At 32.8% G+C, this 16,619-nt stretch overlaps 1 protein-coding gene and 1 long non-coding RNA gene across 3 annotated transcripts; both read left to right on the plus strand.

The window, feature by feature from the left end:
* The first annotated feature begins 7,048 nt into the window (after positions 1–7,048).
* Positions 7,049–9,484, plus strand: LOC112010995 (uncharacterized). Its single transcript, XR_002882819.2, has 3 exons — positions 7,049–7,233; positions 8,169–8,236; positions 9,160–9,484. It is a non-coding gene; the product is annotated as an uncharacterized LOC112010995 (long non-coding RNA).
* An 885-nt stretch (positions 9,485–10,369) lies between these two features.
* LOC112011011 (zinc finger BED domain-containing protein RICESLEEPER 1) lies at positions 10,370–16,619 on the plus strand. 2 transcript variants are annotated; one of them, XM_065773214.1, is made up of 3 exons: positions 10,370–10,582; positions 12,806–13,095; positions 14,387–16,619. In XM_065773214.1, the coding sequence occupies exon 3, from the start codon at positions 14,414–14,416 to the stop codon at positions 16,388–16,390; it is 1,977 nt and encodes a 658-aa protein (XP_065629286.1). In that variant the 5' UTR covers positions 10,370–10,582; positions 12,806–13,095; positions 14,387–14,413; the 3' UTR covers positions 16,391–16,619. The 2 variants fall into 2 exon arrangements, with proteins under 2 accessions (XP_065629286.1, XP_023899154.1); XM_024043386.2 differs by lacking the exon at positions 12,806–13,095.

Here is a 16,619-nt window from a genome sequence, read left to right on the forward strand (position 1 = left end):
AGAGCCCAAACTTAACCCATTGTTATTCCTAACGAATATACACTTTCAAATAATGTATATAATTTTGTATATTATGGGTCTATTTGGGATTCGCTTATTTTACTGAAATTGAAAACTTTTTGCTGAAAGTACTGTAAATAAAGGTAAAAGTTAGTTGAAATAATACAGTGGGGCCCATGAATAGTACTAAAAAGTGCAGTGGGGCCCATGAATAATAGCAAAAATAAGCTGAATAGTAAAATAAACTGATTTTTTAAGCTGGAGCCAAATGCACACTATGGTTGCGTTTGAATAGCTTATTTTTTGTCAACTTATTTTACTATTCAGCTTATTTTTGCTATTATTCATGGGCTACACTGTACTTTTTGGTATTATTTATGAGTTCCATTGTACTATTTCAGCTAACTTTACTTTTATTTATAGTACTTTCAGCAAAAAGTTTTCAATTTTAGCAAAATAAACGGATCCCAAACACACTCTATAGGTACACAATTTTTCAAAGAATGTACCAAAGATACACTATCAAAGAAAGTACACAATTTTTTAAAGAATGTGCATAATTCTATATATATTCAACATACACAATTTTTCAAAGAGTGTATACAATTATGTATATTCAACTTAAGAACGTGCCTAATTTTGTATATTCAACATATACAATTTTTTAAAGAGTATATACAATTATGTATATTCAACTTAAGAACATGCACAATTCTGTATATTCAACATACACAATTTTTTAAAAATATACACAATAATGTATATTCTATCTACACAATGTTGAATATTCAAAGTACACCATTTTGTATATTCAACGTGCATAATTTTTTAAGAACTATACATATCTTTATATTCAACCCACAATTTTCAAAGAATGTGTATAATTCTATATATTCAACATACATGTACACAATTTTTTCAAAAAAGTACACAATTTTTTATATTTAACATACACAATTCTATATATTCAATGTACACAAATTTTCAAAGAACATACACAATTTTGTATATTCAAAGCACACAATTTTTTTATGTGTAGACATTTTTCATCACAAATTAATGAGAGTATAAGGTTTGTACATTCAATGTCCAAACTTTTAAAAAATGTACACAATTCTGTAAATTCAATATCCATACTTTCAAAAAATGTACACAATTTTCAAAGGAATGTACACAATTTTGTGTGTTCAATATACAAAATTTTTTTATGTGTAAACATTTTTCTTCAGCAATTTTTCAAATAACGTACACAATTTTGTATATTCAAATATCATAATCTTTTGATGTGTGGATATTTTTCATCATAAATTACTGAAAGTGTAAGATTTATACATTCAATATCTAAACATTCAAAGAAGGTACAAAGTTTTGTATATTTAATGTTCAAAATTTCAAAAAATATACATAATTCTATACATTCAATGTACACAAATTTTTTTAATGTGTAGCTATTTTTCTTCACAAATTACTGAGAGTATAAGGTTTATATATTCAATATCCAAACCTTGAAAGAATGTACATAAGTTTGTATATTCAGTGTGCATTTGGCATGAATTATTTTTGCTAACTTATTTTATTATTTAGCTTATTTTTGGTACTATTCATGGGTACCATTGCACTTTTTGATATTATTCATGAGTCCCATTATACTATTTCAACTAACTTTTACCTTTATCTACAGTATTTCTAACAAAAAAGTTTTCAATTTCAGCAAAATAAGCAGATTCCAAATGGACACTCAACGTACACAAATTTTTGAAGAATATATAGAGTTTTGTATATACAATGTATACAATTATGTTTATTGAAGATCCATAATTTTTTAAAGAGTATACAAAATTCTGTTACTGTATATTCAAAATAAACTAATATTAAGGAATATGCACAATTTTTTATATTTAATGTACACAATTATTTAAAGAATGTACACAATTTTGTATTTTTAACGTACACAATTCTGTATTTTAAACGTACACAATTTTTCAAGAAAGTATATAATTTTGTATATTTAATGTACACAATCTTTAAATGAATATACACAATTTTGTGTATTTAACATATAAATTTTTTCAAAGAATATACACAATTATGTGTGTTCAAAATACACAAATTTTCAATGAATGTACATGATTATGTATATTTAACGTATACAAATTTTTACCGAATGTACAAAATTTTGTATATTCAACGTATACAATATTTTGATTAGTGGAAATCTTTCTTTATATTCAATATCCAAATCTTCAAAAAATGTACATAATTCTATATATTCAATATCTAGTCTTTTAAAAAAAGTGCACAATTTTATATATTTAATGTACACAATTTTTCGAAGGATGTACACAATTATGCGTATTAAACTTATACAATTTTTCAAAAAATGTACACAATTCTGTATATTGAATGTACATATTTCAAAGAATGTAAAATTCTATATATTGAACTTACCCAATTTTTTGATGTGTGAACATTTTTTTCCCAAAAATTACTAATAGTGTAAAGTCTATACATTCAATATTTAAACCTTCAAAGAATGTACACACTTTTGTATATTTAATGTCCAAACTTTCATAAAATGTACACTATTTTAAAGAATGTGCCCAATTCTTGTATATTTATTATATACAATTTTTCAAAAAATATACACAACTCTGTACATTAAATGTACACAATTTTTTGATGTGGACATTATGTTTTTTATAAATTACTAAGAATATAAGTTTTGTACATTTAATATCTAAACCTTCAAAAAAATGCATACAATTTTGTATATTCAACGTGCATAATATTTTACAAAAAAAAAAATATGCATAATTTCCAATGATGTACACAATTTTGCATATTTAATACACACAAATTCTCAATAAATGTACATAATTTTGTATGGTCAACGCACACAAGTTCTCAAAGAATATAAACGATTCTATATATTTAGCATATACAATCTTTTGATGTATGAATATTTTTCTTCACAATTACTGAGAGTGTAAGGTCTATACATTTGATATCCAAAACCTTCAAAAAAATGTACAAAATTATTTACATATAACATATACCACTTTTTTAAAGAATGTACACAAATTTTCAAAGAACGTACACAATTTTGTATATTCAACATACATAATTTTTTCTTGAATGTACACAAATTTTAATGAATGATTACAATTTTGTAATTCAATGTAAACTTTTCAAAGAACGTACACAATTATGTATATTCAATGTACAGAATTTTTCACTGATGAAGACAAATCTGTAAATTTAAAGCACACAGTTTTCAAATAATATACAAAACTCTATATATTTAGTGTACCCAAATTTTTTATATGTGGGGATTTCTCTACACAAATTACTAAGAATGTAAGGTCTGTACATTCAATATCTGGACCTTTAAAGAATGTACATAATTTTGTATATTCAACATATACAATTTTATATATTGAATGTATACTATTTTTCAAAGAGTGTACACAATTCTATAAATTTAACATACGCGATTTTCAAAGATTATATGTAATTTTGTACATACAATGTACACAAATTTTCAAATAATGTACAAAATTTTGTATACTCAATGTACAAATTTTTGTTGTTGTGTGGAGATCTTTCTTCACAAATTACTAAGAGCATATGGTTTGTATATTCAATGTCAAAATATTCATAGAACATGCATAATTTTTTATATTTAATGTACACAATTTTTTGAAATTTGTAAATAATTTTGTATATTCAATGTATACAAATTTTCATAGAATGTAATTCAACGTATACAATTTTTTAAAGAATGTACACAATTATGTATACATAATTGTACGGCTCTGTGATGTCCATGCCCCCTTTGGGCCGTGAACTGGGGATCAACAAGATGGCCCAAGGGCCCAACCTTTGCCCTCCCCAAGATCTCGGCCCAAGCCCACAAAAGCTACAAACCCAAGGCTGATTGTCATTCTGAGGCCGAAGGAGCAGCCATTCGATGCTAGCTCACACCTTGCCTTGTCGACATGGTCTCTGCTCAGCAAGTCGTCCCCGAGAAAGGCTGCACTAGTTCGGTCGTACCGCTCTTTACATACCCGGCAGTATCTCGGGGAACATCCATACCGAGCATATCTGCGGGAGTGGAAACCAAGTTCCAAAGCCATTCTCACCGCGTTCCACTACCACCTAACCACCCACTTACGGTTAATAATATTGGACCTCACATTGCACTACCTATGAAAGCAATCATGGTCCTCCCACTAGTTTTAAGCTATAAATATGAGAGATGGAAGAAGAAGTGGGGGTTGGAAAAAGTTCCCAAAGGATTATAGAGTGGAGAGAAAACTGATCTCATTGAATCTCTGTGCCGAGAACTACCTGAAGTAGGAAATCCAAACTCACTATACAAATAAGTTGTGAGCCTAAGTGAGATCTTAGCCCAATAGCCTCATTTTTGGCGCGCACAATAATGTACAAAGCTTACTTTCACCGTAATTTGTGAAGAAAAATAAACCCTAAACCTTAAGTTGTAAACCATTAACCCCAAATGCTAAGCCTTAACAATAAAGCTTAAAGGCTTAAGCCTTAATGTTTATACCCTAATGCCAAAGCCCTACACCTTAACCCTAAATCCCTAAGCCCTAAGACTATATAGGAAAGCCCTATGCCCTTACCCTAAACATTAAATCCCAAGCCCCAAACCCTAAACCACTTACACCCTAAACTTTAAACTCTAAACCCTAACCCCTAAACCTTAAATCCTATTAGTATGTCATTTAAGATTGTGTGGGTTTTTTTATTTATTTATTTTTATTTTTTTTAGCACACAGGCCCAAATAGAAACAAGGATCTTGGGCCCAATACTTAAGTTTTAAGAGACTGGGTTTAGTTCACCACAGCTAAATTGGGCTGATTTTGAATCAGGTGGTGCATAGAGCACGAATCTTACAACACATACATGCTAACATACATGAAATATATGCATTGAATAGCAAGGAACAACAAAGGATAAAATGATAAAGAAGGAACATAAAATAAAGCATTAGAGATCCTTAAAATAATGCAAAATACTTCGTTACTTTCTTGATTATGTAATACACTATGCTCACTAGGATGTGTTACAAAGTCCAAATAAGTTCAAAAATTAGATTTAGATGGCTCCTCAGGCCTCTAAGACTTGCAAAGTTTGAATCCCTTTGAATCCAAGTGTGTTCTCTAGTGGCTGCTTGAGGATACTGGGCGGTATTTCCCTCATTTTTCTCTCTTTTTGAATTTTGACAGAGTTTTTCAAGGATTTTTACTTTAAGTCACTATTGCTGAATGACTTTCACTAGTGATTCCCTCTATTTGCTCCCCTGGGTACCATAACCAATATTATGCTAACAACATTGGTAGCTGTTCCCTTCCTCATTCCTTATTATTTTCTTCTTTTGAGGTTCCTTCTTCAAAAAGCCTCTTGCTAACTTTCCCATTCTGGGGGGTCCTAGAAAGCTAGCTTTTATTCTTTCCTTTTCCAAGACTTCTAGATTCCACTTTTTTCAGACCCACCTTTTGGTTGCTTTCCCTTTTGTCATTTTTCCCAGGCAAACTGATTCCTTTCTACCAGACCGAAAGATCCTAAGCCACCTTCCTTCTCGGTTCTTCTTCCTGGGCTCCTAGAGGTACCAGGCTTTTGCTTATAAGTTGTTGGTTTCCAGGCCCTCTGAGAGTGGTTGATAGGGACATAATTGTTCTTGTTCCTTGTGTTTCTTGGCACCCTCCCTGTCCCAACCTGACTTTGCTACATGTCCCGAGGATCCCAAGCTCCTGGGAATCCCCAAGTATCCTAGCCCGGTTATTTTCCTAGGCTTCTCAGCGATTTTTTTGACTTTTGAGGGTTGGACTAAGCTTTTTCTTTCCTTTATTTCATGGGGCCCGAAACTTGCCCATTCATGGATTTGGGCCCCTCCTTATGGACCCTTAATGGGTTTGGACCTCTTCTCTTTTTTTCTTTAGTGGAAGCCTAAATGCTTTATTTTTCCTAGGTTTCGATCCTTTGTGTTGTTTTGGGCCTTGGTACAACATTGTGATTTTTTTTTTTTTTTACCTCAACAAAGATTTATTGTGAAAATGTTATAAATGTAGCATTATTCAGAGTCCTTTGTATTTGTGTTGTTCTGTTTTGGTTAGTAATGTTTGGATTAGTATAATTTTATTTATTATTAATTAACAAATATCAATTTTTTTATTTGAGTTTTTTTTTTGATAAGTTATTGATCTTTTCAAACTAAGTAATTTACTGCATGACTTACTAAGTGGCAGATAGATACCCATTTCTAAGAGCACTAACATTCGCGGGGTGTAAAAACCCCTATTTGCTATTTTACCATCTAAACCTTTAAAATCATGCTACATCCGGGCATGTAAACCCAATTTTTTTTTCCCATCCTTGCTATAGTAAGATTGCATATATGCAACATATTGTTCATGAGGTTGTAAAAAAAAATATAATATTTTAATCTCTCACATTCTCTCTCTCTCTCTTCCTCTCACTTTCAAAGTTCACTCCTTTTTCTTCTTTCTTTTCTCCCTCTTTCTCTCACTCTCTCTCCTCTCTTCCTCTCACAGTGAGTTGGGGCTTCTCTCTCTCTCTCTCTCTCTGTCTCTCTCAAGTCGGCTTTAGGTGGCTTTAGATCAGGTTGTGGGTTGCCAGTGGGTGTGGGGGTCGTGGGTGGCTGTGGGTTTTGCTCGTGTGGGCTGTCGTGGGTTTTGGGTTTGTTGGGTTTTGCTTTCCATGGCTGTTGAAACACCCCAACCTAATTGCATAATTAATTTTATGGATTTATAAGCTTGTTATTATTTTAATTACTTTAAGAGCGTAAAACTTTGATGTTGTGATATTATAAAACATATATACTCTTTTTAATGTTATGAAAAGAAGTTTATAAAGGTAAGAGTTTATATGTAAAGTATATTATTGTTTGGGACTTTCTAGAAATATAAGTTTATAAGGGGTGAAAAGTATAAATGCCAAAAGTTGAAAAAGCGGGTTGTGATATTTTCTTTCCCTAACATTACACGTACCCTTACACCAAAGTCAATTCCCTTATCTTTTCTTTTGCTATACCAGAAGCTTCTTGCTTCATTTCTTTTTGCTCTTTCTTTTCATTTCCTTTGCTCTACCCGGTAGCACCTCTCTCTCACTCTCTTACCAAAAATCATAGTTTCTCTAAAGAAGAAATTAAACAATTAGCCCTAAGGTTTCAGCTTCAAAGATTGTGGGTAAGTAAATAAAACTTCAGTTGATTGTGGATGTCTTGATGGTGTGATTGTTTTGTTTATTTTCCCTTCTTTATCCTATGTTTTGATTTTAGAAGCTGAACTTGTGATTTTGTTTTAGTAATTTGAAAGTTTGATGATATTGTGGTCTATTGGATGTTTATTAAGGTATTTTAATATGTATTGTATAGATATAAAAATACCCAAGTGATATGAAGGCCAATTGCTATTAATTGATGATTTTGTAAGAACATATGCTGAAACTGTCACTGTGACAGATTTGATGTCTACAATAAGAAACATCTGTATTAAATCATTTTCTATAAATTAGGATGCTAGGAGTAGTTTTTATGAATTCTAAGACACACATGGTTGTTATGGAAGTGGTCTCACAACTTTTGGATGAGCATAAAAATAATGGTTTAATTTCTAAGTTGCAAGAAATTCTGTCAAGACAGATTTGAGCATGCTGCCTTGTATGATTTTTAATAAATCATGGTTTTATGCTTTGACTCCGAAATTTTTATGGTATATACTAGACATACAGGGGAGTAGCTAATAAAATTTCATGACATTTGGATGTGTGTGGATGGCCCATTTGTATTTTACAAATGGGGCATACGCTGCTGAAATGAGCAGTGAACAACATATGCTACACCTGACTTTGTGGATTTAATTCTCAAGCTGGGGTGAATTTTTTGAGCTATAACTTAATATACTCATCCTTTGGTATGTTTGTATCATATATAAATTTTATGCCTTGGTTTCTCTATGGTTTGGGTACATAATGTGTTTGATGATTGTATCATGTGCTTTGGGGAACCTTGTGTGATGGGAAGTAAGGATTTTCTTGAGTTTGAGAGTTAGGTTCTGATTGAGGTATAAGGTTAAATATTTAAGAAGAGTTTGTTAGTAATAAGTTTTGGTTTTTCATTTAGGTGGCAAGAATGAGAACACGAACACTTGAGCTCCTTTTGTACAACTCTCTCGCGTCTACTGTTTTCAGGTAAGGGATTTGTAACATGTGCTTTTGATAAGTATAAAGATTATTTAGAAAAGTATTATGCATTAAAGCTTTTAATTAGAGATATTACATATAAGCATAATTTAAGTAAAATATGTGTTCGTGAGTTGTTTAATCTTATATACATAATAATTTTAGCATATTGATGCTATTATTTATATCACGAACACAATATTTAAGGATGAAGTGGATATGGTACTGTTGTGAAACATTTATGTAAAAGCAAAGTTATCAGAAAAATATAATTTTCAGTTATTTTATTGTTATGATTTGAACTAACCCAGTAGGGGTTATAGTACTAGTATTTCCATGAAGATTCTGATTGGCCATTAAAAGTGGGACTAGCTCTGTTATACCAGCCTTTGTTGGTAACAGCTAACTTGTGGAGGATGTCAACCTACCCCCATGATTGAAAATATGTATTATGATACGATTCCGGAATTACCTAGCATTGTGGGGAATGCTGGATGCCTGGCACTCTATGCTGGAAGCCTTCTAAAGTTGTGACAAACTTACAATTGGATTAACTAATATGTATTATAAATGAGTTATTAAACTATTTGAAAATTATAAGAAAAGTATGATGATAAAAAATGTATGTTAATGTGTTATAAGTCTGATGAGAAGTTATGATAGAGTATTTACAGTCTCCTCAAAGATAAGATTACTGAATTATGTTTACGTTCCTTGTTATGTTCTTTTATTATTATATGAAAGGAAAATGACGTATTTTCATCTAAAAGCTCATAAGTTATTCTAAGAACAATGAGAACAGTAGGAAGACTATTTTATCAAAACTGACATATCCATAAAATATTTGATTTACATGCATTCTTATTAAAAGCCCATGGAGCTTAAAACTTTACTGGGTTTCGCAGCTCACCTTATTATATTTCAATGCACAGGTTCTTCTTGGAAGCAACGAGACTATTAGAGGTGGCAAGAATTTCGTGATTCTCGTTTGTTAGAGTATATAGTTAGTTTTTTTTTGTATTGTAGTTTAGCTCTTTTGTTGTATAAGAGGAATCAAGATATACTTGATCTTTGAGCACAGATGTAATTCAAAACCTTAGTTTGTTTTGAACTCCAGTTGTATGTCTTTGGGGTTAGGTTTGTAATAAGAGTTTTGCTAAACATTTAACTATGTAATATTTACACAAATACCTGAAGTTTCAGCCAAGTGGTAATCTTTCCAAGTTCACAGTAAATGAAGTTTCAAGGTTTTCCTAATTTTTGTATATTTTGGTTTTTATGCAAGAAAATAAGCGGGAATTCAAGAATCAAATTCTTGTTAAGCACTTTCAGTTTAGGTTGGTTCGTGTTAGTATTAAGGTAAACTTGATATTAATATGCCGGTCATGCTCTAAATTCTGAAGTACAGGTTTGGATCGTGATAGTTGTGGGTCTTGGGATTGATGGGTTTTGCTCACCGCTTTATCCTTTGCTTCCCTTTCTCACGCCTAGGTATGGGTTGTAGGGCTATGGTCTAGTCACATAGCTGAGGATTGAGACTTTTGGAGTGTGTTTAGCATTTTTTTTTTTTTTTTTTGCTATGGGATTGATTTTGAATGAATACTGATTGTGGTGGTGGTGGAGGCAACTATTTTTTATCTTGGTTTGGTGGTTACCAGTTGGTTGTATTTGCGGTTGGAGTGTGGTGGTTGGTTATATTTGTGGTTGGGTGAAGAGAAAAAGAGAGAAAGGATTATTTTTTATTAGGTAGTTTATATTATTTTATTGGGTTGTATATAAAAATAAAAATTGGAATATATGGTAAGTTATAAAATGAGTTGGTAAAATAGATAAAGTGTTACATTTGAGAATGTAAAATATGTTTCTTTTTTACATTTTCGGATACTAGTGCTCTTATAGTTGATTTAAAATGACTTTTTTTTTTAAAAATTTTTTTTTTACGGGACTTGGCTTGTTTTTTGTGTCTAGATAATTAATTAATATTATAAAACTAGATCCAAACCATTTTTCTATCACCCAAAAAAACCGTGAGTCTTAAAAAAAATTATACATGTGTAAATAAATTAATTATGACGGTCTTCAAAAAAATTAATTATGAGGGAAAAAAAAAAAAGTATTGAACTCGGATTTGGCTCGAAGGGTGTAATGGTAATTCCAGGGCTACTTCGTGCCTCCGGAGTCCTGAACTTTTCTCAACTGCGCGCCTTCTTACCAAAATCACTCCTATTTCCAATTCCATATTTGCCTCTCACTCTCTCTCTCTCTCACTGAAAACCCCCAATCAAAACCCTAACCCTAATTCTACTCGGCTCTCTGCAACTGCAACATCCACTTTGGTTTTCTGCTCAATTCTCCGTACGCCCTTAAACCCTAATTCTTCTTTTTTGATATTTTCTGCCATTTCAATTCTTTTGAATTTTAGTTTACTTATTGATAATGTTTAGGGTTTAAGCCCTAATTCTCTCAGAGCGAGTGTTATTTGGGGCTGTTTCATGTTTAAACTTCCCCAACTTTTCAAATTCGGATTCCATTTATTTATATACCTGAGTTAAGTTTCGATTCCGATCCGATACCCGCCGGGTTTTAAAATTCGGTCTCATTTGACCCGGTCGGTTATGACCCGTTTCAAACCGGTTGGGTCAGGCGGGTCATACCTGGGCTTCCAACTATCCTCGCCGGATTGCCCTAAATTTTGCGGGTCGACCCGCACGGATTGTGGGTTTCGTAATTATTTCGCACCGTGGGTTCTTCGTTTTTTCATGTGTTTTGTTTGTTTCAGGCAATAGTGAATCATGGGTCGGATCTCAGACCCGGTTAAAAGTGTTGGGTTTTCTTGAATGTCAGTAATTGTGCATTAATTAAAATTTCAATCTCTATTCTTAGTTTGATGTCTGAAATGTATGAATGTTGGTCAAATTGGAGTTTAGTTAGGCTTATGGTTGTTTTTATGCTACATATATTTCTGCAAAGAGCATAATTCTGTTAGTTTGCTAGAAATTGAGTTGGGAAAGTTTATACTAGCTTCTATTGGCACAAAGAGCACATTGTTATTTGCCACCTTATTTTTTTTTTTTTTTTTAAATTTTAATTTTAATTTATTTTTATAATTAAAAGAATGTCTAGTTTTCTGTTTGTTTATTGAGTTACTGTTTTTGTGGTTGATTATTGATGTGAAAATGTTGACTAACTAGTGGGTAGCTGAGTACTGATTAGTTGTTTGTACAATGGTTGGCATTGAAAAAACTGCAAACTAGATTTAGTTTGTGCTTTTAATGTTCCTGGTCATGGCTGATTTTGATACGGCCACGTTGGAGTAGCTAAAAAATAAAGGAATGATAGAGGTAGACTTTCGATTTCAAGGAGAATTTTTCCAAGTTTTGAGGAATGTTTTTACTGTCTATTGGAAAAACTGACAACATCTCTTTCTCAACTTCTTTTGTTAATGAAATTAGATTTTTTTTCCCCATATGTGTGCCAAACCAAAGGGTTTTTTATTTTATTTTATTTTATTTATTTTTTATGAATTCCATGTTGAATGTTGCTAATATATGCATAAGCCCCAAATTTAAAGTGGGCATTGATATGCTATACTATTTTGTTCTCTGAAAAATAAGAGTGGTTTATGTATTTGATGTGAATGGTTTTGTACAAATTTCTATGGCACTTTTTTCTTGGTATGTAAATTTAACAAAAAAAGATAGGATCCGAACAGTAGTTGGTGATGCAGGGTATCAAACTCTATACCTCTTGCATGCAAAGCAAGCACTCTTCCTTTTGAGCTTCATCCACATCTACAACACTTCAACATGTTTACTGAGTTTAACATTGAAGAATTAACCCTTTGGCTTTATATCATCTTGTATTAAACCCATAATCATCTATCACAGTATGATAATCGAGGTGCTGTGTTCCTAAAAAGTCAAGCACTTGTTCAGTAATAGATCTTTGAAATCTTCTCTCATATATTTGGTTGAAGTTTTCATATCAAATGCCTGTACCATCTTTCAGCTACCTGTCACTTGGGCATGACTAGGTTCTACACATTGTGGACATTGATGGGTCCCTGTGCCCCCCCCCCCCCCCCCCTTCTTTTTTCTATGAAGTTTCTATTAGAATCTTCTTCTTTCCATCTTTTAGTCTTTCCGCAGCAGTGTCTTCTACTCTTCTTGCATCTCAAATGTTCTATCTTTAATATTTTTCAAACTTAGTAACTTTCAATTCTTAGAGTCTCATCTCGTTATGGATTTCATACACAAGACATCCCATTAAATGTCTTTGGATGTCATATGCAAGCCATCCAATCAATTGCCAGCCAAATTTATTTTCAAGTATTACTATGAGATCCTTATTCTTGATGTTTTTCTGTTGCAAACTTCAAAGTTAATTCATCTTCTAAGTGTAAGTATTGTTTTTTGGACTTGGGCTTTAGAAGTGATTATATTTTAGGGTTTGTAAATTAGATGAGTTGAATTAGTTGATTAGAAATAATGGTGGATGCTGTGGTAGCTGCTGTAATGACAGCGAGACACTCATCAAGAATCTAAGAAGATAGAGCTTAAGCTATTTGCATGGTTGTAGGGCATTGGAGGTTCTGGAATTGCTACGCTATAGTACAACTGTACAAGTCTCTCAGCTTATGGCTTGAGCATATGAAGTGACATTGATGCTTGAAGAAGTTAATATGGACCAAGCATTAAGGATCTTGGGTGCCCAGAACAGGAACCTTTTGTATAGACTTGTGCTTCTGGGCCACAACTGTAATTTTTGTGGTCTTTGCTCAGGTAGTTTTGGGATGAGGTCTTGTGTGACAGGATTTGAAGCTTAATAGGAGAGGAATCCTGAATGTATCATTTGTTTTTCTCGATAAGGTTTTTTTCTTTTCCTTTTTTTTTTTTTTTTTTTTAAGAAAAAGATAACTAATTAGATTAATTAGAGTGAAGGAGATGCTTCATTTACACAAGATGTGTACACAAAATTAAGGATGAGTATATCTATCCCAGCTTTATGCTATTAGCTTAAATATACATAGCAGATAAAATACATTTTGGAGATAAACAAACAACCTTTGACCTGGTCTATTTCTTGAGCTTTTAATATGACTTCCTAACAAACACGATATTTTATTTATACCAAAAAAAAAACTAAAAATTGAAAATTCACAGAAAAAATTCTCTTTGGAACTCTTGGGATGCCTTTTTGATGATATCTTGGAAGATCTTGGGAAGGTTTTTGTAAACCTTCTAGAAATGTCTTGAGCATACATAGGAACTTTCAAATATCATGTTTCTTTAAAATTTCTCTCTAAATTCGCTCTTGCCCTTTTCTCATATTGTAATAGTTGCTCAATTACACTTCAAATTTGCCTTGCATTTACTGTATAATTTTTCTTAGCTTCTTTGAATCCATATTTGTCTTTTTGTTTTCAGTAATCTTATAAGCTTTATATTTGATTTGAATAAATTTGCTTAATGTATCTCCTATGAATTTTGGAACACATTTTCCATTCCATCCTAAAGCTCCTACTTATGCTCCCATTCTGTTAATCTGGGTATGAGATATTCTGACGTGCAATTGAGTTCTCATCCATCCATCCAGATATAAGATTTTGATGATAATGTGTTTTACTTATTTGGAATGATTCCATAGTTTATTAATCTTAAGAAAGTATCAAGTCTTATAGAAAAGATTGATACAGAAAGAATAATTGGTAGAGATTTTGTGGTTTTAAAACTTGTATACTTGTAAGAGACTAGAGCAATGCATGGATAAGCACGTCAAATTTTTTTTCTTTAGTTATTTATGTCTGATTTGAGAATTAGGATAGGAAAGATTGTGATTTTTTTTTTTTGGAGGTTGATAGTCATCTGTAAAAATGTTGTTCTTTCTGGTGATTGTTCTGCATATATCATATCAAACTACTTGAAATTGTTCTTAAATTTGATATAAGAATACATGTAACTAACCCTGACTAATCTATTGAGGATCCATAACTAACCTTGCTTTTCGGGATTAATCAACTATGTCCTCTGTTTTTTGGTTGTGACATTTTATGTATGTTACTGTTGGTTTTGGCTTTAAACAGATTTTCTTAGTTGTCTTGGGCTCATGGTTTATGTTTACTGTCAATAATATATTTTTTCATATGTTTCCAATCTGCAGATTGTGGTGAAAGATTGGCTTCATGAAATGGATTTGTCAGATGCAGTAATAGTCAATTCTAGCAGATTGAAATCTGTTGTATGGAATGACTTTGATAGGGTTAAAAAGGGTGACACCTGTGTGGCCGTTTGTAGGCATTGTAAGAAGAGACTTAGTGGATCAAGTACTAGTGGAACATCACATTTGCGGAATCATTTGATTAGGTGTCAGAGAAGATCTAACCATGGCATAGCTCAATATATTACAGTGAGGGAAAAGAAAAAGGAAGGAATCCTTGCTCATGCAAATTTCAATATGGATCAAGAGCAGAGAAAGGATGAAATGCTTAACCTTGTGAATGTTAAATTTGAGCAAGATCCGATGAAAGATGAGACTGTTAACACTGGCAACAATAACTTTGATCAAAGGCGAAGTCGACGTGATCTTGCTCGCATGATCATTTTACATGGCTATCCATTGGCCATGGCTGAGCATTTCTGGTTCAGAGTATTTGTTAAAAATTTGCAGCCACTTTTTGAGTTTGTTACGTTGGACATAGTTGAGGCTGATTGCAGGGATATCTACGTGGAAGAGAGGCAAAAGGTGAGTGAAGTATTGGATAAACTGCCTGGTAAAATCAGCCTGAGTGCTGACTTGTGGGCTACTTATGCGAATGCTGAGTGCTTGTGTTTGACGGCACACTACATTGATGAATCTTGGCAGTTAAAGAAGAAGATTCTAAATTTTGTTATGGTTGATCATTCCCAAACAGAAGACATGCTTTCAGAGGTTATCATGTCATGTCTAATGGATTGGGATATTGACCGTAAGTTATTCTCCATGACTTTTGATAGTTCTTCTACCAATGACAACATCGTCTTTAGAATCAGAGATCGGCTGTCCCAGAACAGGTTTCTTTACTGCAATGGTCAATTTTTTGATGTACGCTGTGCAGCAAATGTTATTAATTTGATGGTTCAAGATGCCTTGGAAGCCCTATGTGAGGTAACCCATAAAATTCGGGAAAGCATACAATTCTTTAAAAGTACAGAAGCAATGCAAGCAAAGTTTAATGAGGTGGCTCAAGAAGTTGGAGTTCAGAGTAAAAGGCCCTTATGTTTAGATAATTCATCACAATGGAACTCGACATATGTTATGCTTGAAGTTGCCTTAGAGTACAGGGAGGCTTTTTCTCTTTTGCAAGAAAATGACACTGTCTATACAATGTGTCCATCTGATATAGAGTGGGAGAGGGTTACTTTAGTTATCAGTTACTTGAAGCTCTTTGTTGAGGTTGCTAATGAGTTTACAAGGTTTAAGTCTTCAACTGCAAATATATATTTTCCCGAGCTCTGTAATATTCACTTGCAGTTGATTGAATGGTGTAAGAATTCAGATCCTTGTATTAGTTCTTTGGCATCAAAGATGAGAAGCAAGTTTGAAGAATATTGGGACGGATGCGGCTCAGGTTTAGCAGTTGCAGCCATGTTAGATCCTCGATACAAGATGAAATTGGTTGAGTATTACTATCCACTAATCTATGGTAGTAGTGCTTCAGAACGTATTGATGATGTCTTTCACTGTGTCAAGGAACTTTATAATGAACATTCTATCTGCTCGCCGTTAGCTTCTATTGATCAAGGTCTAGCCTGGCAAGTGGGTGGTGGTGCCCGTTGCTCACCTGCTTCTAGGGATAGGCTGATGGGGTTTGACAAATTCCTTCATGACACTTCTCAGAGTGAAGGCACAAAGTCGGATCTGGACAAGTATCTAGAGGAGCCCCTCTTTCCTCGTAGTGTTGATTTTAACATATTAAATTGGTGGAAAGTACATACTCCTAGGTATCCTGTCCTATCTATGATGGCACGCAATGTGTTAGCAACTCCCATGTCAAAACTTTCTTCAGAGTTTGCATTCAGCACTGAAAGAAGAATGCTTGATCGTGATTGGAGTTCACTAAATCCAGAAACAGTCCAAGCTTTGATGTGTTCTCAAGATTGGATACGCAGTCAAATAGAAAGTTAATTCTTTTTCCTGATTTAAATGTCACTATTTCTGGGTAAACTCTACTGTCACTGAGCTTTCTTTTCCCGTGTATTACAATAGATCATCTATGGCAGTGTCAATGTATCCCTTGTCTGCATATCTGATGTATGGTAGTGAGTTAATTTTTATGGTTGTCTAGTCTACTTTACATCATCACCTACAGTATTATTCTCTCCATTATTCAAATTCATTTGATTGTCCTCTTAAA

The sequence above is a fragment of the Quercus suber genome, unplaced genomic scaffold, assembly GCF_002906115.3.
Source record: "Quercus suber isolate HL8 unplaced genomic scaffold, Cork oak 2.0 scaffold_71, whole genome shotgun sequence".
Lineage (NCBI taxonomy): Eukaryota > Viridiplantae > Streptophyta > Magnoliopsida > Fagales > Fagaceae > Quercus > Quercus suber.

What these genes read in the sequence shown, in the direction of transcription:
- LOC112011011 (XM_065773214.1), top strand. Translation starts at nt 14,414, where the DNA reads ATGGATTTGTCAGATGCAGTAATAGTCAATTCTAGCAGATTGAAATCT.